Below are 23,018 nucleotides of genomic sequence, written 5' to 3'. Positions count from 1 at the left end.
AAGGTATAAATGTATATCTACATATATAGAAAGCATTTATCAGATCAAAATATTTGATTGCCTATTCTCATGACAGTAATATTTTAAAGTTTTTTACTTGAAATATGTAATTTTAAACTTTCACACCTATCAAAAGGAGACAGACCATGTCTTCCTACTCTGGAGACAAGAGAACCAAGGCTCACTGGAGGTTTAATGATTTACCTGGGGTTATTCATAAGTGGCAGAGCAAAACCTCTAACCTAGGCCTTGGATTACAGAATCATTTTTTTTTTAAATATGTTGCTAGGTTCTGAAAGGATTCTAAGAAGAATCTGCTCCGTTGCTACCCTGAGAGGTTTAGAGACATCAAAAACTCATGAAATCAAATGGTATGTTTACTAATTAGGATGACATAAAACAATGAGGTTCAAAAGAGAAGAATGAGTAAGACCATTACATGTGCAGCTGACTTGGGTAACAGAGACCTTGTAGAGACTGGAGTCAAACAGCAAGGGCAAGAGACAGGGTGGGGTGGAGTGTCTACAGCTCCTCCTACTCTATATGCCAGTCTTCTCAGGAATGTGTGTAAATTGCAAGATCAATCCTCATTTCCAATCTCACACACACTATCACAAGCTCTCATGTAATTATAATGAGGATGTTGGAAATGGGTTACTGGAAATTGGAATAAATATTTCTACTTTAATACTGGTTAGGAATTTCAATTATAATCAAGTAAATGAACTTACTTCGAGAAAGATTCTCAAGGGCTTTTCCCAGCTTCTTGCTCTCTTGAAGGATGTGGTTCAATTCATCAAAATCACGGCTTTCTGGTTTAATTCGCCAGTTCCACTTAGGATGATCTACTGACCTTGGCACTATGTTTTAAAAAAAATGATTACTCCATAAGCATGCTACATAATGATAAAAACTTACTATTCATCATCATGTGAGAGATTGTGTCAAGATCAATGTACAGAATAAAAATGTTTTGGATATGGTTTTCTTATGGGCAAACAGAGGGAAATTACAAAGCTGGGTTTTAAGAAATGTTTTCACTGAACTAGTGAAGGAAAGTATGACAATATTTAAGAAAAAAAAGAAAATTCAGGTACTAATTTAAAACCAATAATTTCTATAATTTAGGGAAAATATACAAGCAAAGTATGTTTTATATAATGTTTTAGCAGCTTAAAAAATAATTACTGGGGCGCCTGGGTGGCGCAGTCGGTTAAGCGTCCGACTTCAGCCAGGTCACGATCTCGCGGTCTGTGAGTTCGAGCCCCGCGTCGGGCTCTGGGCTGATGGCTCAGAGCCTGGAGCCTGTTTCTGATTCTGTGTCTCCCTCTCTCTCTGCCCCTCCCCCGTTCATGCTCTGTCTCTCTCTGTCGCAAAAATAAATAAACGTTGAAAAAAAAAATTAAAAAAAAATAATTACTAACTTCCTCATTAGCAATTAGTAAATATTTTTAAGAAATTTTGCTATCTTCTGATAAAACAGAAGACTGAACACATCTAGCTTTACTTCCCCCAAATTCTTACTAAAATTAAAGATTTTTTGTCAAATAATTAGTTGAACAAGAAGAGAAGACATTATTAGACAAGAGATAGCAAATCTTTTTTGGAAGATGCAAAGCAAACTGAGGAGTGGTAACTGGATTCAGCAAAGTAGAGAATACTGAAATCTAATGCCAAGGAGAGATGTCCAAAAAGGTGAACATTTCATAACAGTTAACACTAAAGCATCAATCAAGGAAGACAAATGCCAAGGTAATAGGATATAAAAACTTGTTTTTCAGATTGGAAGGATCCATTAAATGTCCAGAACAATTCAAGACATCAATTCAACTCAATTCAAGGCAAAATTTTATAACAGAGGCAATAAAGAAAGATCTGAAAAGCTTTCGGAGACAGAAATAGCAAATCAAACTCTCATCAGACTTCTCAATAGCCACTCTTGCCCTAGAAGACACAGGAGAAATTCCTTCACATTTCCAACTGAAAATTACTTCTTAGAGTTTGTGAGGATTCAAACCATTTATCTTCCAATCATTTTTTCAGAAAGTTCGTAGTAGAGATTCTCTAACAAAATGGATAAATAAACCCCAAAGTGGAAAGACTTAGGATTCAGGAAATAGGTGACCCTCCCTAAGAGAAAGGAAAAGAGAATCTTCAGGATAGCAGAGAAGGATGGTCTCAGAAGACATTTGAGAAAAAGGCTCAAAACCAAGAAGCCAAAATTTGAGCAAGAGGACACAGGGCTGTAAAAGAGAGGTCTCTACTTTTTTTTATGGAATAAAATATAAAATATAAAATAAAATAAGATCAAAGTTAGGATTACTTGATGAATTTGATCATACTGAGTATTCAGTACTTTAAGGCAAGGCTTGAGGAAGGATTAGTGAGGAATACACAGAAAACAAAGCAAATACAAAAATAAAACAATTACTAGTTCTAGAAAGAAATTAATAGTTGGACATCTATGTCTCTGTTGGAATAAAGACTAATTAATATAGCCAAAATAATATCGATGTGGAGTATATATTCAACATTTGAAATATCTGCATGTTTGTATTCGGGGGATGAGGTGGGCCTGAGGTCTGAAGTCACAAAATCTTACAAGGAGGTCAAAAGCTGATGCCTCAGATTTAAAAAGTAAAAGGGAACTGTGCAAGTAACTTGTATGTTTTGATATGTAAACTTGTGTAGCTCTGAAACATCTGAAAGAATTCAAAGTGGTTCCATGTTAGAAGCCTGTAATACTACTTTTCAAACCATGTATATTTTCGTTTTGATTAAAATAAAATGAAATAATTTTTAAAATATTTATATGGTAATGCTACAGCAAAGGTAATCTCAGACTTCTGAAATACTTTTCCTACTACCTTTTAAAAAAGTAATCTGAAATATTTACTATACTAAAAATATACTGACCCTCTGACCCAGTGATCTTATTATGTCTGGTAAATTATCATGAAGAAATGAGAACACCTATACTTATATATGTATGTACAAGGTTGTTTACTTTATCAGAAATTGCAAGATATTCATTTATTTCAGTGAAGAGTTTGTGGTGGCACAACTCTGTAAACAATCTAACTGTCCTTCCACAGGGGAATAAATAAATTATGGCACATTCACAGCATGCTACGGCATGTATTCATTAAAAAGCATAACTTAGATCTAAGTTTAACATGAAAATACAACCACAGTATATTCTAAAATAATAAAAACAAATTGCTCAAGAATCTGTATAGTCTAAAACCAGTTTTATAAAGCAAATCAACTCACACATATTTTATACGCTAGTCTGTACAAAGAAAAGGATATAAAACATGCAAACTATTTCAAAGGGTATGAAAATATATAAATTATTTTTGAGGAAGTAGAATCTGAGGGGACTAACAGAAGAAAGAAGGATTAACATTTAAAATTTTACTAAGTTTTTTTAATATAAAACTCCTTTATTTCCCTCTACTCTAAAAGATTTAATTTGTTTTTATAGACTATTAAATATAGGGTTACTGTTGCTTTGAATGTGATATAATGCTGTAACAGGCAAGGAAGCTGCTCCAAGCAGCTAACATTTTTAAAAGAATATTATACCCAAAAAGCTCTAAACCAATTAAAGATGCTTGAGAATATGAGTGAGTAGATATATATAAATAAAGCTCAATGTTACTGCTAAAATGAACATGACATTCATTAGGATTAACAGCCAGAATTATCAGATAAAAAGTTAGGCTTCAACTCTTACCTTTTCTTCATTTTGTTAGTAACACATACTTACATTAAGTAACATTTGAATGACAAAATTCCTTACATGATTTGGATTCTGCTGATGGTGGGGAAATATTAGACACAGCGAGGTCACTTTTTGACTTTTTAGGCTTCTTTGCATTTAATTGCCAAGGCTTATCATAGCTTCTGAAATCCCTTCTTGTTCCTTTATGTTCTGTTAAAACAAACAAAATATATATTCGTGTCTGTATACATACACTCAATAATAAGTGTTTTCAAGTTTGATCAAAAACTAAACCATGAAGTAATTAGATATACCTCGCAAAACTTATAGGTCATCTCACATCAAAACTAATGCAAATATTCAAAAATATTTCTTGTTTAAATTTTAGTTTTGAATTTGATATGATTCAATTTGTATATTGATATGATTAAGATCATGCTAAACTTTGAAAGGCTTCTGGAAACACTCTTTGAGGCATAGATTACCAATACTTAAAATAACATTCTTTAAATGGGTATTATGGAATAAAGCACTGTATTCTAAAGTAAATAAAAACACCTAAACATTTAAGTAAGTTTTACTCATCTGATTTTACCCTATCCATTATTCACTAAGATACATTAAACCACCAACAGTCACCCACATTTCTTCTCTAGCATCAGTCATTTTTTCCACTTCTCTTTTCAAGAAAGTAATTCAGCCAATTTTGTTGAAAGTCACAGCTCCCCTTCAAAGGTGGTCCAAGTCATACCAATTCCCAAATTAAATGATATTTCCAAGAGTTCACCCTTCTTGACATCTTTGCAAAGCATTTCATATTTTTAGACATACCTATCTTTATGGAATATTTTTTTTCCTTATTCTCAGGGCACGACATTCTCCTCATCTCCATATCCCCTATGTCACTACTCCTACTCTGTCTCATTCACTGCTTCTCCATCTTCTTTCATCTATGTGATCTTCCTTAGAGTTTAGAGTTTCCTTCTACTTTCTTGTTTAAATATATAAGTTGTCAAATCATCTTAGCTTTATGAATGACTCATCAATATTTCTCTAGCCACCCACTTGTAAATACCAACTAGACATCATGAAACATTATATGGATTCCTCAAATTTATATTTTAAGGTTTTACTAAACTAGTTGTTACCTAATTTTTCCACCTCCAATATGCTATTGAATACCAAAAGAAGCAAAGACATTTTAAAACTCTAGGAACAGAAATACTGGTCTGTGGTCTGTCAGAACACAGATGTATTTCCACAGATATGAATAAGACAAAAGAAAATCAGAAGGAAATTGGAAGATTTCTAGGCATCCATGATACTTCCCCTTACATCTATTTCTGTCATTCAATGAGAATTTGTCTTTCTGTGTACATCCTAGGACCATATCTTCTTTTTTTTTAATATTTATTTATTTAGAGAGCATGAGATGGGGAGGAGCAGAGAGGGAGGGAGAGAGAAAATCCCAAGCAGGCTCCATGCTGAGAAGGAGCTGAAGCTGGGCTCAATCTCACAAATGGTGAGATCATGACCTGAGCCGAAATCAAGACTCAGACACTTAACCGACTGAGCCACTGAGGCACCATGGAATGTAATATCTTCTAATGCAATATGGCTAAAGGAAAAAGGATCCTGGTCATAAAATACATAATTTTATGATACAAAGAAAAAGGTTAAAAAGAACAAAGGAGGAATGGCACATTAGATTTTGTGGCTTTTTTACTTTTCCACTACAGACAAGGAGAAAAATCCACATTAACATAAATAATCTAGTAATGATACTATTCTTATTTCGTCAGTTGAAAAACAAGATGAAACATAAAGTTACTCATGAGTGTAGCAGAGACCCATAGAATTCAACTGATAATGGAAATTTTAGTAGCAGTCATGATTTGTTCTATCGCTCTAAAATTTTTGAAAAGAAGTAGGGGGACCCGAAGTTCCCTTGTCCCTCAAACGACAGCAGTATTGAAGCCAGAAGACTTGGAATTCCAGGAATCCGTGCTACAGAGTGACAGAAACATCTCCAGAGACTCATGAGGACAACTTGGCAGGCCACAGGTGTGTGATTGTCAATTGGGAGAGATAAAATGGGCAGAGTAGGCATGGAGCGGAGGGATCCCCTTCCGTGGGGAGACAAAAGGAAGAGAAAGAGAGGCTTGGAAGTATAGGATTGTATTTGGACAAAAGAAAAACCATGAACTAAGGAATAGACAAAATGGAGAAAGAACCAATTTCTAACTCATCCCAGGGTTGCGGGGCTTTCTCCAGACTGGGGCCTGCTGCCCTGTACACCCACCTGGGAAGGAGGGGAGCCAGCCCAGAGCTTGGTAGTGAGCTCAGAGGCACACTGGGAGACAGCAGTCCCCTACCCTGAGTGCTGTGAGAAGAAGGTATAGAGACATTCCAAGGACAAAAGACCCTGCAGGCACCAGCCAGTCAGAGGTTCTTTGTTGGCTGGCTGGTGGAGTGGCACTACCCCAGAACCAGGGTGGGCAGAATAGGACCCTTTAAGACATCAGGGTTTGAATCCCAGCCAAGCACCTGGGCGGCACGGGAGACTGTGGAGTGGGACAAACTGGCCCGCTCACACCCGCGCGGCACTGTGAGGGCAGCCTGAACAGAGTGGTTTGGGACACCCGGTCTGGGGAGAAGAGACTCGGATGTCTCCATTTTTCTACCCATCCCCAACAAGGTGGGGCTTCAGGGAATGGAAAACAGGCCCACAGTAGATGTGGCACCCACTGATACCAAACCACATCCCTCAGTGCCTGGTAACTGCATGTCTAACAGAGCAAGATAGACACTGACCGAACCAGAAGGCCCCTCCTCCAGACCAGGGCAGCCACCAGTTCCAAGACACCATCAGATATTGGTCCAGTGGTTTTGCATTTTCTTAATTGATTCTTGGTCAATTCTTATTTTATATATATTTTTTTCTTCCTTTTCTTCCTCTTACTTCTTCCCTTCTCTATTCTGGTTGTTGCTTGTTTAAGTAGACATTTTTAATCTATTCTTTTTGCATCTCTTCTGTGTTTCCTTCTTTATTTTCCTCTCTCTCTCTCTCTCTCTCTCTGGATTAAGCTGTATAGTTTCTCTGATTCTCTGCCTGATCATTTATCCTTTTTTTTCCTGCCCCTGTCATTTCTTTCTTTCTATGGGATAAGGCTTCTTCCACCACCATCCCCCTTTTCAAAATTTTTTCCAGAGTTACTTCAATGAACAAATCAAATCACACCTGGTAGAAGGTCCAAACCACCACTATGACTGGGGAGATAAAGCAACCAGAGTCATAACAACAGACAGCATACAACACACTCCAAAAACACCTCCTGAAGGGCCAGGCCCTGGAGAGGGTATGACCCCTTTTTAATGCTCACAGTAGTACTCACAGGTGCAGGACACATAACAAGCTATTAAAACATATAAGAGACAGAAAACTCACCAAAATGACAAAATGGAAGAATTCTCCTCAAAAGAAATTCCAGGAAGAAATGACAGCTAGAGAATTGTTCAAAACAGATATAAATAATATATCTGATCAAGAATTTAGAATAATAGCCATAAGATTAATAGCTGGGCTTGAAAAAAGCATAGAAGATAGCAGAGAATCTATTGCTGCAGAGATTAAGGAACTATGAAATAGTCACAACAAATTAAGAAATGTTGTAAATGAGGTGCAAAATAAATGATGCAGTGGCAGCAAGGATGGAGGAAGCAGAAGGGAGAATAAGTAAAATAGAAGATAAAATTATGGAAAATAATGAAGCCAAGAAAAAGATAAGAAAATACTAGACCACGAAGGGAGAATTAGAGAACTAAGTGATTCAATGAAATGTAATAATATCTGTATCATAGGAGTTCCAGAAGAAGAAGAAGAAGAGAGAGAAAGGGCAGAAGGTTTGAAATGAACTAATTGAACAAATTACAGCTGAAAACTTCCCCAATCTGGGAAAGGAACCAGACATCCAAACCCAGGAGGCACAGAGAACTCCCTTCAGATTTAACAAGAATAGGTCTTCACCATGGTATATCATAGTGAACCTGGAAAAATACAAAGATAAAGAGAGAATTCTGAAAGCTGCTAGGGACAAACAGGACTTAACCTACAAGGGTAGACACATAAGGGTAGTAGAAGACCTGTCCAATGAAACTTGTCAGGCCAAAAGGGAATGGCAGGAAATACTCAATGTACTGAATAGGAAAAATATGCACCAAAAATCCTTTATCCAGCAAAGCTCTCACTCAGAATAGAAGGAGAGATAAAGGCCTTCCCAAACAAAAACTGAAGGAGTTCATGACCACTAAACCAGCCCTGCAAGAGATCCTAAGGGGGACTCTGTGAGTGGATTCTGAAAAGACTACAAAGGGCCAGAGACATCACCACAAGCATAAAACCTACAGATAACACAATGACACTAAATCCATATTTATCAATAACTCTGAATGCAAATGGGCTAAATGCCCCAATCAAAAGACACAGGGTATCAGAATGGATAAAAAACAAAACAAAACAAAACAAGATCCATCTATATGCTGTCTACAAGAAACTCATTTTAGACCTGAGGACACCTTCAGACTGAAAGTGAGGGGATGGAAAACCATCTATCATGCTACTAGGAGTCAAAAGAAAGCTGGAGTAGCCATACTTTTTTCAGACAAACTAGATTTTAAACTAAAGGTTGTAATGAGAGATGAAGAAGGGTATTATATCATAATTACGGGGTCTATCAATCAAAAAGAGCTAACAATTGTAAATGTTTATTCCCCCAACTTGAACAAACCCAAATCAATTAATTACAAATATAAGCAGTCCTACTGATAAGAATACAGTAATTGCAGGGGACTTTAATACTCCACTTACAACATTGGACAGATCATCTAGGCATAAAATCAATAAATAAACAAGGGCCCTGAATGATACACTGGACCAGATGGACTTGACAGATATATTCAGAACTTCTCATCCAAAAACAGCAGAATACACATTCTTCTCGAGTGCAGATGGAACATTCTCCAAGAAATCACATACTGGGTCACAAAACAGCCTTCAATAAATACAAAAGAATTGAGATCATACCATGCATATTTTCAAATCACAATGCTATGAAATGTGAAATCAACCACAAGAAAAATTTTGGAAAACCTCCAAATGTATGAAAGTTAAAGGACATCTTACTAAAATGAATGAATGGGTCAACCAAGAAATTAAAGAAGAAATTAAAAATATATATGGAAACAAATGAAAATGAAAACATGACAGTCCAAGCCCTTTGAGATGCAGCAAAGGCAGTCCTAAGAGGAAAATACATTATTATCCAGGCCTATCTTAAGAAACAAGAAAAATCCCAAATACAAATTTAACCACATACTAAAGGAACTAGAAGCAGAACAGCAAAGAAACCCCAAAGCCAACAGAAGATAAATAATAAAGATTAGAGCAGAAATAAACAATATAGAATTCAAAAACAAAACAAAACAAACAAAACAGATCAATGAATCTAAGAGTTCGTTTTTTGAAAAAATAAACAAGGGTGCTAAACCCCTTGCCAACCTTCTCAAAGAGAAAAGAAAGAGAACCCAAATAGATAAAATCCCCAATAGAAAGAGGAGAGATCACAATCAATACCACAGAAATACAATTATTAGAGAATACTATGAAAAATTATATGTCAACAAACTGGACAACCTGGAAGAAACGGACAAATTCCTAGACACCCACACAATACGAAAACTCAAGCGGGAAGAAATAGAAAATTTGAATAGACCCATAACCAGAGAAGCAACTGAATCAGTTATCAAAAATCTCCCAACAAATAAGAGTCCAGGGCCAGATGGCTTACCAGGGAGTTCTACCAGACATTTAAAGCAGAGTTAATAGGGGCGCCTGAGTGGCTTGGTTGGTTGGGCGTCCGACTTCGGCTCAGGTCATGATCTCACGGTCCATGAGTTCGAGCCCCGCGTCAGGCTCTGTGCTGACCGCTCAGAGCCTGGAGCCTGTTTCCGATTCTGTGTCTCCCTCTCTCTCTGCCCCTCCCCTGTTCATGCTCTGTCTCTCTCTGTCTCAAAAATAAATAAGCGTTAAAAAAAAAATAAAGCAGAGTTAATACCTATCCTTCTCAAGCTGTTCCAACAAGATAGAAATGGAAGGAAAGCTTCCAAACTCATTCTTTTTTTTTATGTTTATTTATTTTTGAGAGAGAGACAGAGAGAGAGCAGGGAAGAGGCAGAAAGAGAGGGAGACACAGAATCAGAAGCAGGCTCCAGGCTCTGAGCTACTAGCACAGAGCCCAAAGCAGAGCTTGACCTCAGACCGTGAGATCATGACCTGAGTTGAAGTCAGGTGCTTAACCAACTGAGCCACCCAGGCACCCCCAGACTCACTCTATGAAGCCAGCATTCCCTTGATTCCCAAACCAGAGACCTCACTAAAAAGGAGAATACAGACCAATATCCCTGATGAACATGGATGCAAAAATTCTCAACAAGATACTAGCAAATTGAATTCAACAGTATATTAAAATAATTATTCACCATGATCAAATGGGATTCATTCCCGGGCTGCAGGGCTGGTTCAACATTCACAAATCAATCAATTGGATACACAACATTAATAGAAGGATAAGAACCATATGATCCTGTCAATAGATAAAAACAAAGCATTTGACAAAATACAGCATCCTTCTTTAATAAAAACCCTCAAGAAAGTTGGGATAGAAGGAACATACCTCAACATCATAAAAGCCATATATGAAAAGCCCACAGCTAATATCATCCTCAATGGGGAAAAACTGAGAGCTTGCCCCCTGAGATCAGGAACACGACAGGGATGTCCACTCTCACCACTGTTGTGTAACATAGTGTTGGAAATCCTAGCATCAGCAATCAGACAACAAAATGAAATGAAAGGCATCCAAATAGGCAAAGAAAAAATTAAACTTTCACTTTTTCACAGACAACATGATACTCTACATGGAAAACCTGAAAGACTCCACGAAAAAGCTGCTAGAACTGATACATGAATTCAGCAAAGTCTCAAGATACAAAATTAATGTACAGAAATCAGTTGCATCTCTACACACCAATAATGAAGCAACAGAAAGAGAAATCAAGAAATTGATCCCATTTACAACTGCACTAAGAACCATAAAATGCCTAGGAATAAACCTAACCAAAGATGTAAAAGATATGTATGCTGAAAACTATAAAAAACTTATGAAAGAAATTAAAGAAGACACAAAGAAATGGAAAAAATATTCCATGCTCATGGATTTAAAGAACAAATATTGTTAAAATGTCAATACTACCCAAAGCAATTTACACTTTCAATGCAATCCCAATCAAAATGGCACCAGCATTCTTCTCAAAGCCAGAACAAACAATCCTAAAATCTGTATGGAACCACAAAAGACCCTGAATAGTCAAAATAATGTTGAAAAAAGAGAACCAAAGCAGGAGGCATAATAATCTCAGACTTTAGCCCCTACTACAAAGCTGTAATCATCAAGACAGTATGGTATTGGCACAGAAAGACACATAGACCAATGGAATAAGATAGAGAACCTAGAATTGGACCCACAAATGTATGGCCAACTAATCTTTGACAAAGCAGGAAAGAGTATTCAATGGAACAATAACAGTCTCTTTAGTAAATGGTGCTGGGAGAACTGGACAGCAACATGAAAAAGAATGAAACTGGACCACTTTCTTACACTATACACAAAAATAAATTCAAAATGGATGAAAGAGCTAAATGTGAGATGGGAAACTGTCAAAACCCTAGAGGAGAACACAGGCAACAACCTCTTTGACCTCAGCCACAGCAACTTCTTACTCGGCACATCTCCAAAGGCAAGGGAAATAAAAGCAAAAATAAACTATTGGGACCTCACCAAGATAAAAAGTGTCTGCACAGCGAAGGAAACAATCAGCAAAACTAAAAGGCAACTGACCGAATGGGAGAAGATATTTGCAAATGACATATCAAATAAAGGGTTAGTATCCAAAATCTATAGAGATCTTACCAAACTCCACACCTGAAAAACAAAGAATCCAGTGAAGACATGGGCAGAAGACATAAATAGACACTTTTCCAAAGAAGACATCCAGATGAACAACAGACACATGAAAAGATGTTCAACATCACTCATCATCAGGGAAATACAAATCAAAACCACACTGAGATACCACCTCACACTGGTCAAGAGTGGCTAAAATTGACAACTCAGGAAACCACATATGTTGGCAAGGATGTGGAGCAAAGGAACCCTCTTGCACTGTTGGTAGGAATACAAACTGGTGCAGCTGCTCTGGAAAACAGTGTGGAGGTTCCTCAAAAAATTAAAAATACAATTACCCTATGAGCCAGCAATAGCATTACTAGGAATTTATCCAAAGGGTACAGGAGTACCTCTTCATAGGGGCACACGCACCCCAATGTTTATAGCAGCGCTGTCAACAATAGCCAAATTATGGAAAGAGCCCAAATGCCCATCAACTAATGAAAGGATAAAAGAGATATCGTTTATACATACAATGGAATACTACTTGTCAATGAGAAAGAATGAAACCCTGCCATTTGCAACAATGTGGATGGAACTAGAGGGAATTATGCTAACTGAAGTAAGTCAGTCAGAGAAAGACAGATCTCATATATTTTCATTCATATGTGGAACTTGAGAAACTTAACAGAAGATGATGGGGGAAGGGGAAAAAACAGTTTCAAACAGAGAGGGAGGCAAGCCATAAGAAACTCTTAAATACAGAGAACAAACTTTGAGGGGGGCGGGGAGTGGGGGTGAGGGGAAAATGGGTGATGGGCACTGAGGTGGGCACTTGCTAGGATGAGCACTGGGTGTTTATGTAAACAATGAATCACGGGAATCTACTCCTGAAGCCAAGAGCACAGTGTATACACTGTATATTAGCTAACTTGATAATAAATTATACTTTAAAAAAATAAATAAAATCCAGAATTGTGATACCTCCAAAAAATAAATCTTAGAAAAGATTTACTATGAAAAACCTTAAAATTTTAGAATGTGATTAATTTGCCTTCTCAATAAAAATAAAAGAAAATGGATTGTATGAAACAAAAAGAAACGTGAGAGGCGATAGGTTAACCAACCAACCTACAATAAAATATAACTTCAGACAGAAATGGATAAAGAAGATAAGGAAATTCTGACAATAAACCAAAATGCAATACCACCATTTAAATTTGTTTTCAAAGCCAGAAAGAGAAAACTGATACTGCAGAAAATGGAGTCAGTGACACAGAGAGCACACTTTGACAAATTTCCCTAGAAGTCGGTCAATAAAAAAGGCAAATATAATGTGAAATGAAATGGGAGGAATGAAGAACAGTAAAGCAAACTCCATTTACACAGAGTTGATTTTCCTGAAGAAAAAATAAAAAACAAATATAACAGAAGCAATATCTAAGTACACAAGAGGAAAATAGTTTTAGGCTGAAGACCTAGATTTGCTGATTGAAAAGATTCACTGAATATAAGATAAAAATTTGTAACAAGATAATCATCTAGATATAGACCCAGGAAAACTTGTCAATATCACAAATAAAGAAAAAAAACCATAAGTATTTAAGAAAAATAATTAGAATATCGAAAAAGAAATAAAAATAAGGCAGGTTTCAAGTTTCTCCTCAACAATGCTAAATGACAGACTTGTAGATGATGCTGTGTCCCACATTGCTAGATATATTTAAAGGCAATAAAAGGACAACTTCAGATATTTTCAAAAGGTATTATACCATGATACCTTGAATATTAACAAATTTTCTTGCTAATTAGAAGATGCACCAGAAGAAAACAATTCAAAACTGTAGTCAAGATGTAAACTGGCATTACTTATTGTCACCTAAATTATAACATCACCACTTATATTCATATCCAAGAATTATCCTATGCTTTACTTCTCCCTCCTGTCATACTCTTTCTCTCTAAAATTTTTCCTTTTCACCTTCTGGGGCATACATTCCATGGTAAACAAACATTTCTCTATCCTCATGTCTGAAGAGACACCTCACTCTTTCCACAAGAGCGCTCCCTCCTCTGCAGCTTCCTGGAATGGAAGGCTCATTGTCCCATGTGGTACCCACCAAAGATTGGGTTCTCCTGGCCCAACAATGTTAAGTGGGAAGTCCCTTCTCTTTTGCAGTATATGCTGCCTGCTTACGCTATTCAGCACTCTTCATTGTTACCATCTTTCTGCTCCTGATTACTCCACAGCCTGACTTAAGACCTTGGCACAGTCTCCCTTAACTTTTCAACAACTTGAATGAAACTCTGGCTTCATCTTCTTTTTTTTTTTTTTTTTTAATTTTTTTTCAACGTTTTTATTTATTTATTTTTGGGACAGAGACAGAGCATGAACGGGGGAGGGGCAGAGAGAGAGGGAGACACAGAATCGGAAACAGGCTCCAGGCTCCGAGCCAGCAGCCCAGAGCCTGACGCGGGGCTTGAACTCACAGACCGTGAGATCGTGACCTGGCTGAAGTCAGACGCTTAACCGACTGCGCCACCCAGGCGCCCCGGCTTCATCTTCTTAATCCTCAGATAAATCATGCATGAAGTCTCATACTTCCTTGTCCTCCCTAACTCTAAAAAGCTTCACTTCCCTAATAATTAAGACACCCCAAAACTAAAGCTACCAACAGGACATTCTCATCATCGGGACTCATTCCACCTGTTTTTTTATCTCAAATATCACAATCCCCTGTCCTACATCTCTCATATTTTCACTGCACCTACACTGCACCAGCCTTCCAAAAGGTCTTTAGCTCTCTGATCTGCTTTTTTTGTCTAGTTGTTTTCCTATCTTTGCTCACTACCTTCTCATACTAGACCTTGTGCTTCGATCACTTGCATAAATTGCTCCCAAACGTCCTCAATTGCTGTGCTAAACTGTTATTTTGCCCTCCGCCCTTGCCGTACCACAACCACAATTCTCAATCAGTCCCTCCAACTGTCTGCCCTGTTTGCTTCCCACTACTTCTGGGCACTGTTGGAGAAATAGCACAACCGTGCTAATGGTTTCTATGTTTAACTCATGTCTTCAACTTCAGAGAGGCCCCAGAACTGCCTCATAGTCTTTTTTTTTCCTTTTGTCAATTCTTGTTTTCTTCTCCTTGGTGACTTTTCACAATTGGCATCACTCACTCTAATCTCCCCTATCCAATACCCAATCCTGTTGTCCTCAGCAAACAATCTCACTTCTTTTTTTTTTAGTTTTTTAAATTATTATATATTTTTTTAATTTACATCCAAGTTAGTTAGCATATAGTGCAACAATGATTTTAGAAGTAGATTCCTTAATGCTCCTTACCCATTTAGCCCATCCCCCTCCCAAAACCCCTCCAGTAACCCTCTGTTTGTTCTCCATATTTAAGAGTCTTGTATGTTTTGTCCCCCTCCCTGTCCTTTTATTATTTTTGCTTCCCTTCCCTTATGTTCATCTGTTTTGTATCTTAAAGTCCTCATATGAGTGAAGTCATATGGTATTTGTCTTTCCCTGACTAATTTCGCTTACCATAATTCCCTCTAGTTCCATCCATGTAGTTGCAAATGGCAAGATTTCATTCTTTTTGATTGCTAATACTCCCATCAAACAATCTCACTTCTTAATAAAAAGACAAAATTTTAGGCATCAGACGTAATCCCACACTTGCTTCCCCCAGTCCATCCCCTACTTTACCTACAAATTTGACCACAATTTCTTCCATTGGTTATCATAACTTGCATCATACTGAATGCCACTCTGTGAGTCCTGCCTTGACCTGTCCCCAGAGTTTTAGACTCATATCTAACTGCTTGCTGGAAATACCTACTAAAATGCCCCATGGGAAACTCAAAGTGATCAACAGGAAGTGGACTTATTATTGTCCTTCATAAATTTACTCCTGTGTTCCCATCTTGCTTTGTAAAATATGCACGTATGATATTACCCAAGTCAGTAAATTGGGGGTTATAAAAATCTCCTCCCCTCCTTCACCCTCTCCAAGCAGTACTTGTTCTGGTCAGAGTTCTAAGATGACTCCCATTATTTTTGCCCCTGACATTATGCCCTATATAATTCCCTCCCCTTAAGTGTAGTAGATAGGACCTCTGACTTGCTTCAAACCAACAGAATATGGTAAAGATGATAGGATGTCAATGCTATGATTATGCTATATTATATATGCTCAGTAGACTTGAATAAGAGAAAGTCCCTTGCTGATTTTAAGGAAGTCAGCTTCCATGATGTGAAAGCCACATGGCAAAGAACTGTGAATTGCATCTCGGAGTTGAGAGCAACCCGGGCTAAAATCCAGCAAGAAAACGGAAACCTCAGTCATACAGCCACAAGTAAATTAATGCTGCCAACAGTCTGAATGAATTTGGAAGCCAGATCTTTCTTATTCCAACCTCCAGATGAGAATGCAACCAGGCCAATATCTTAATTTCCAGCCTTGTGAGGTTAGACAGAGGATCTAGTTGCTCCAGGTATGGACTTCTGATCCACGGAAAGTATGAGATCCTAAATGTGTGATGATTAAAACCGCAGAGTTTAACATACTACTATCCAGATACTACAATTTATAAATGTGGGCTCATACGACCTCACTGGGCTCGTAAGTTTCATATGGTCTGCCTTTACATGATGAGTGCCAACTTTGCACCTACAAACCAAAGTTCATGCCTATATACCCATGCTACTTAAAATCTAAACCCAAGAAAGTGAGGCCAGGAAAAAAAGCAAGGATTCTCTTTTATATGCCAAAAGTTCATATCCTAGTTTCCTATATAATGCAGATACTTCTGTATGGATAACTGATACCAGAGAGCTCTACATTTTTCAGAGGATACCCTATTCCCTACCCACTTGAGTGTGGCTTTGAAACATGGTCTCAAGAAGGTACCAGTATGAGAATATAGCCAAAGAAGACCAAAATCTTTTCATGGGATCTCATAGAGCATGAAAAGGATGAGAGAAGTGAAGAAGATGTCATTCCAGGGAAACATGTGGAGTCATATCAAACAGATTTCCACGGGAATTAGGCAAGGAGTTGCCTACTGATGCAACAGGCATAGGGGATTTGGTTTCATAAGTAAATGGCAAACCAACAAGCCAGTACGTAGAAGAAAAAAACTGTCGGACACATTCTATAAGCGAAGATCAAAGTCAAATCTACCCAGTTCTCTCAGTCAGTGCTTATTGGGGAGATGAGGCTATTGCAGACTTGGTAAGGTTGGTTCCCCAACGACCGGAGTAAATGAATCCACGTAAGGGTGAACTTACTACATAAGATAACAATGGGCGCCACGGAAAATAGAGAATAATAATTAGTTTGGACAAAGTGAAAGGTAACTTCGTAAAAATCTTTGTTTACCTTTCTACAGATAAGCTATAAGCCCTGAATTCAAATTCTTCATGAAAAGAAAGAAAAGTTAGTTTGAATTAATATGGAATGAAACCTTTTTGTGCAAATCTGAATCTTCTATTAAAATGGAATATACAGATTCTCATATCTTGAAGCATGATACATAGCATAATATATAACAATATGTTCAAATTCAAGAGTATCTTATGGAAAATTAAATTTTTTTCTTTTTTATTTAAGTATTATTAACATACAGGGTTGTAGTAGTTTCAGGCGTACAATATAATGATTCAACAATTCTATACATTACTTAGTGGTCATCAAGATAAATGCACTCTTGATCCTTTTTATCTTTTTCACCCCTCCCTTCCACCTCCCCTCTGGCAACCACTAGTGTGTTCTCTGCATTTAAGACTCTTTTTTGTCTTTTTTCATTTGTTCGTTAATTTTGTCTCTTAAATTCCATACATGAGTGAAACTTTAGCATATGGGTTAAGTTACAAATGAATACATGAAACCCTTAGTAACCATTTACATTTATCTTATAATCAGAAAGATTATTGTACATTTTTTAATTAAATGTAACAAAATCAACTGTAAAATATATTTTTTTACTTACCTGCTATTTCACTTTCTGCCCAGAGAGCTGCAGATCCAGATAAAGTTCTTTGAAGCTGTCCGCGGTTTCCTTGTTTAGACTGAAGATGGTCAATGAGAAATGGGATTGGCTGGTCAGGTGTCTCAGTTATTAATTTGGTCATTAATTCCTGAAAGCAAAATACAGCATATATGTGTATCTAATAATAATTGTGAACACTTATATAGTACTTACTGTTGCCAGCACTGCTCTACCTACTTTATATACACCAAATGATTTAATCCTAATGATAATCTTTTCAGGCAGGTACAAGCTATTGTCCTCCTTGTGAGGAAAGTGAAGTACAGAAGAGTAAACTATGTTACACAGCTAACACACACAAAGCCAAGAAATATTTACTTACATTTATTTTTCTTATTCTACCTGGCCAAAGAAATACTACAACTGTGATCTAAATTCTTTTAAAAATTATAGCCCAAGGGGCTCCTGGGTGACTCAGTCGGTTGAGCGTCCGACTTTGGCTCAGGTCATTGATCTCCTGGTTTGTTACTTCGAGCCCCGCGTCGGGCTCTCTGCTGACAGCTCAGAGCCTGGAGCCTGCTTCTGATTCTGTGTCCCCCTCTCTCTCTTCCCTTCCCCTGCTCGCATTCTGCCTCTCAAAAATAAAGAAACATAATAAAAAACCGATTTTTTAAATTATAGCCCAAGAATTTTAAACTTCAGATTACTATTTTGAGAAATACATTACAAACTAAACTTTTGGTAGACTTCACCATATACCTTATATACAAACGTTATTTTTTCCTTCTTAACCATATCCCAAAATGAAAAAAAAAATTCGTTGGAATGAACATTAGAAGCAAGTTAACAAGTCACCGACTCACAGAAACCAAAAAATGTCTTAAACTAGTCTCCAAACAATATTTACTTTTTCCCAAAGCCCTGATGGGTAATCATTCTTCTTTTTTTTAGTGAGTTAAGCAATGGAGATTTCTCTACTTGCTGAAGCAGGCTGTTCCATTTTGGGGTAGCTATAATGATACCTTAAATTGGGCAGAAAGCTGCCGAAGGGTGATATCTATACATTGTTTTTTTTCTAGTCAGGAACAGCAAAGAGCAAGCTCCAATTTGTGGTCAATTAAACTGTTCTCATAAGAACAGCTGCCAAGCCACGTGGATATCTTTTGTGCTGTGTAACTAGGTTTGTGAATTTGTATGCACCATTGTACATTCACATCAGTCACGTTTCACCTTGCTAGTTTTAGCCCAGAATTCTAGTCTGTCAATTGTTATTTTGAGTTTAGATTCTGTGAGAAACAGTGGTCTTATGAGTGGGCCAGAAAATCAGATATTAGGAGTACTAACAGAAGGGATACTGGAAATTCCCCATCCCATTGTCTTTTTTTGTTGGTGGCCTATTTCTTCTGCCTTGAATGCTCTTCTCTCAGATGTTCAGGTGCCTGGCTTGTCATCATTTGTCTCTAATGATATCTTCTTAAGAGAAGCTTACCCTAACCCATCTTCATAAGTCTTTATCACTTCATTATCTTATTTTCTTCCTATCATTTAGCATTCTCCAGAATCATCTCATTTAATATTTTTTCATCTTTTTGTGCCTGCCTCTGCTCATCCTCTACCGCAGAACTGAAAGCATGAGAGTAGAGAGATCTCTACTCTCTCCCTAGAGCCTAGAACTCTACAGAGCTCATAGCTGGTACTGAATGAATGAATGAATAAATGAAAAAATGAATTCTTAGTTTACTGACCCCAGGTACATAATAGTAATTAAAGTCTCTTTTTGTCCTAATTAACAACAATTAAAGCATGCATAGATTTCTTAGCCCAGCAGAAAACACTCTTCAAATTTCCTATACAAGAAACTGCTGTCATGATATCTCTGGGATATTTGTTCACATTGCCAACAATCTAGGAACACACTGATTTACCCGAGTAGAGGCTAAATGGACCTTGTAGATGACAAGATTCCAAGGTGATCTCAGAGACATGGATAAAATAATTCACGGTATCTCAAAAACGTACAGATTGAACATAGAGTTGGAGCTAAAAAGAGCAAAGGATTTCTACCAGAAAAATACTATGTAGCAAAATATTTAACAGACAACTGTGATTTTTTTATACGCTGAAAAAGTAAGCAAGCAACCAGTTGGCACAGGTCTTCTTTATTTCTTTTATTTAAGATCTCAATTATTAATTATAACTAAAGAGGTCATTCCTATACTGTGGTTAAAGCAATGCAGGGTTCATTTAAACCCCAATTATACATCAGTGGAATGTAATGTAAAATATTTTGAGTTCTGCTTCTATAGATGTATCATATTCTATTTAAATACATCATACATTACAAATAATGAAAAAGAAATAGAAGAACCAACTGGATTACTCTTGTCACAGAAGGCCTGGGCACTCAGATAAAGCAAAATCAGGTCAGATAATAAAGCTTTAAAGCCACAGTAATTTCTAATCTGAAACCTCTGAAGATCTCATGCACTCCTTTTTACCTTTCAACTTAGATGGAAAGTTTCTGTGTCTATTTTCCTACTTTTAAAATAAAATAAAGTGTTCCTATATTGTCTTTAGAAGATGGGTCATACAGTCTTAATAAGCCAAGTAATTATTGTTAAATTTTAAAAATATCACTAGTCTCATAACTAATTTTGGATATCCTTGTATTCCATTAATGAATATATAGTAAAGACACAGGATAAATTTAGTCATAAACAAAATGAAAATAGTTAATTTTTGCAATAGGGTAGGTTGAGTACCTTGGCTGGACAATAGCCTAGTTTTAAATTATTGTATTTATAAGAGGAATTATCCTCCCACTCAATCCATGTATCCACCAACAAAGAACAAGAATAATTTCGAGCACTTGAACTGGATAGAAACCTCTCTTCTCAGACCTGAAAATTTAAATCCTTGTATTTGCAAAGATGCTCTGGCAACAAAAAGGTTGATCACCACCATGATCTCCTCCACCCAAGATTTATATACAAAGAGAACAGAGGGGCACACAGATTGAAGAAAAGAGAAAGGAGTCGTGCACCTGATGTCAGGCTGGAGATAGAAACCCGACTGCAGAAAAGTTTCACAAGGATTATTCACACAAGGAAGAAGCTATTCCAGAACAGCAATCGGTGTCAGGTAAGCAGGCTGAATACGAGGAGGAAATGTTCTGTGCTTCCAGCGGGGGTACGGGGTGGGGGGCGGGGGGGGTGGGTAGGGCTTAGCTACAATTCTTACCATCAGTGCAAGAGCTGTGACATGAAATTCCCTGAGTGCTAGAACCTGACCGAGATGGAGATGCTGCGCCTGGCTGTCCGCACTACACTGGCCACCCGTGAGCCGTGCTGGGTGGCGGCCAAGAGAGCCTGCAGCGCAAGCTCCTACAAGGCAGGCACAGGGCGCTCCCTCGAAGCTTCGCGCTCTAACTCTATGGAGGCCCAGCGCAGGCGCAGATCCAGACACACCGCAGCGCTCACCTTCCGACGAGCTGGCGTCGAGGGCGTACCCACCCACCGACCCGGGAGCCCTAACAGCGCGCGAGCTCCTAGGGGGCAGAGTCCCTGGGTAACATAACGCCTTTACTGCCTTGGGATGCAATTATCTTCGCAACTGCCCAAAGGAGAGCCACCGACAATGCTTTTTTGGGGGAGCCACCCCAAACCTGTCCCGGGATGCAAGCTTCCTGGAAGGCCTGAAATCAGGGCACACCATGAAGACCCCTCACCACCACCACCCCGTCCTGTAGCCCCAGAGCTGGCTGCACGGTGTCAGGATATCCCTGTGTCTCCAGAGCCTCGCCCCTTGCCAGAAACCTACCCCTCCTGCCCGCCCAACAAACAAACCGCGAGCCTCCACCCTCAGACCCTATGGGGATGCTGGAACCACACCGTGGAGTTGCTCCCCAGCTCTGAGGACAATGCACCGGACCCCGACTTCCAGCTCAATGACGAAAGCCCTCCTTAGAGCTCAGGCCGACAGCTCAATGGCTGCCCTGAACTTAGAAAAGATTTGGAGAGGGCATGCCTTCGCCTCTTCTACTAATGACCTTGCCTGCCCCTTTTTCACCCAGGAATCCGGCCTATAGTGTGGGGCGTCCTCCTAATTTGCTGCTTCAGAGATTTTCAAGTCTTCCTTTAGCCAAGGATCCCTGGGAAATGTTGGTTGTGGGCACATAAAAATTGAAATAACAATGGAAGTGGTAATAGCACTCCTGCCCTGGAACAAAAACATTTGTGGAAATTTTAGTCTAAGGACCTGGGGATTAATAAAATATAGGTATTAATTTTGATGTGATCTATTTGCAGTCACAGGCTTAGTTAAATTTGAGGCATTCAAGTTACAAACAGAATGTATTAACTGTCACCAATGGAGGATTTCATTCATACTTAACTAATATCAATAATATTACTAATGTAAACGAAATGCAAAAGACACAGGATAAGGTAATGATTACACACCAAAGCTTTGAAATCAGATGGACACTTTAAGTCAACTTCTACTTATTAGCTGTTTGACTTTGGGTAAGACCATCACTTTAACATTCAATACTTCATCTACTAATTGTAAATGATAATACATACTACCTAGATCATAGAGTTGCCAAGAGGATTAAATAAAATGATTGCAAAGCATTCATAAAGTGCTTGGGATATATGTAGCCTACACTGATAGGCTGGAAACTGTCTCCCAGAATCTCCTTTATATGATCTGGGTTAAAGTTTCCTAGTGTGAGGAATTCATAGGAGACTTGGGAAATAGGAGAGAGAAGCAGAAGAAATTATTCTCCAGAGTTAAATGCAAGCATATGTGGGGCAGATGAGAGATTCACAGAAGTTTCCCAGCAAGTTTGTAGAAACCACTGCAGACTGGGATCACTCTGGAAGCTCCCAAAGATACTGGAGAACTGCAGCAGCTTCCAGGCGAGCATTTGAGAGCCACCTGCTTCTGTGTTCCAGGCAGAGATCTTCAGGGTCACCACCTCCTGCCTTTGGTGAAAGCCGCACAACCTGCAGCAGCATTTCCCTGGCCTCTGTGTCCCCCCTTCTAACTCACCATCACATAAACCCTGTAAGACCCAGATACATAGAGTGGCTTCTGCTTTCCTGACTGAACCCTTAACGATCCACCCAAAAGATGTGTTAGCTAATATTTTCACATTTATGATTAGTTTGATCTATTTGCATCATAATATTTTGTATGTTTATATGTTATTACTACTACTATCATTACCATTTCTATCACATTTTTATAGCATACATTTTTGATGCTATATATGCATATTGCAT

General features: G+C 38.0%; 1 protein-coding gene across 1 annotated transcript in view; it reads right to left on the bottom strand.

Moving 5' to 3' along the window:
* CUNH8orf34 (chromosome unknown C8orf34 homolog) overlaps positions 1 to 23,018 on the bottom strand; it is a 164,279-nt gene that overhangs the window by 65,538 nt on the left and 75,723 nt on the right. Inside the window, 3 exon segments of the mRNA XM_047073747.1 lie at positions 732 to 860; positions 3,806 to 3,937; positions 17,731 to 17,878. Coding sequence (XP_046929703.1) covers positions 732 to 860; positions 3,806 to 3,937; positions 17,731 to 17,878 — 409 coding nt within the window.

Source organism: Lynx rufus, unplaced genomic scaffold (genome assembly GCF_022079265.1).
Source record: "Lynx rufus isolate CCGP_SWC_20201006 ecotype Redwood Valley unplaced genomic scaffold, mLynRuf1.p SCAF_12, whole genome shotgun sequence".
Taxonomy (NCBI): domain Eukaryota; kingdom Metazoa; phylum Chordata; class Mammalia; order Carnivora; family Felidae; genus Lynx; species Lynx rufus.
Note: the sequence above shows the minus strand (reverse complement) of the source record. Positions and strands in the feature narration are given on the sequence as shown.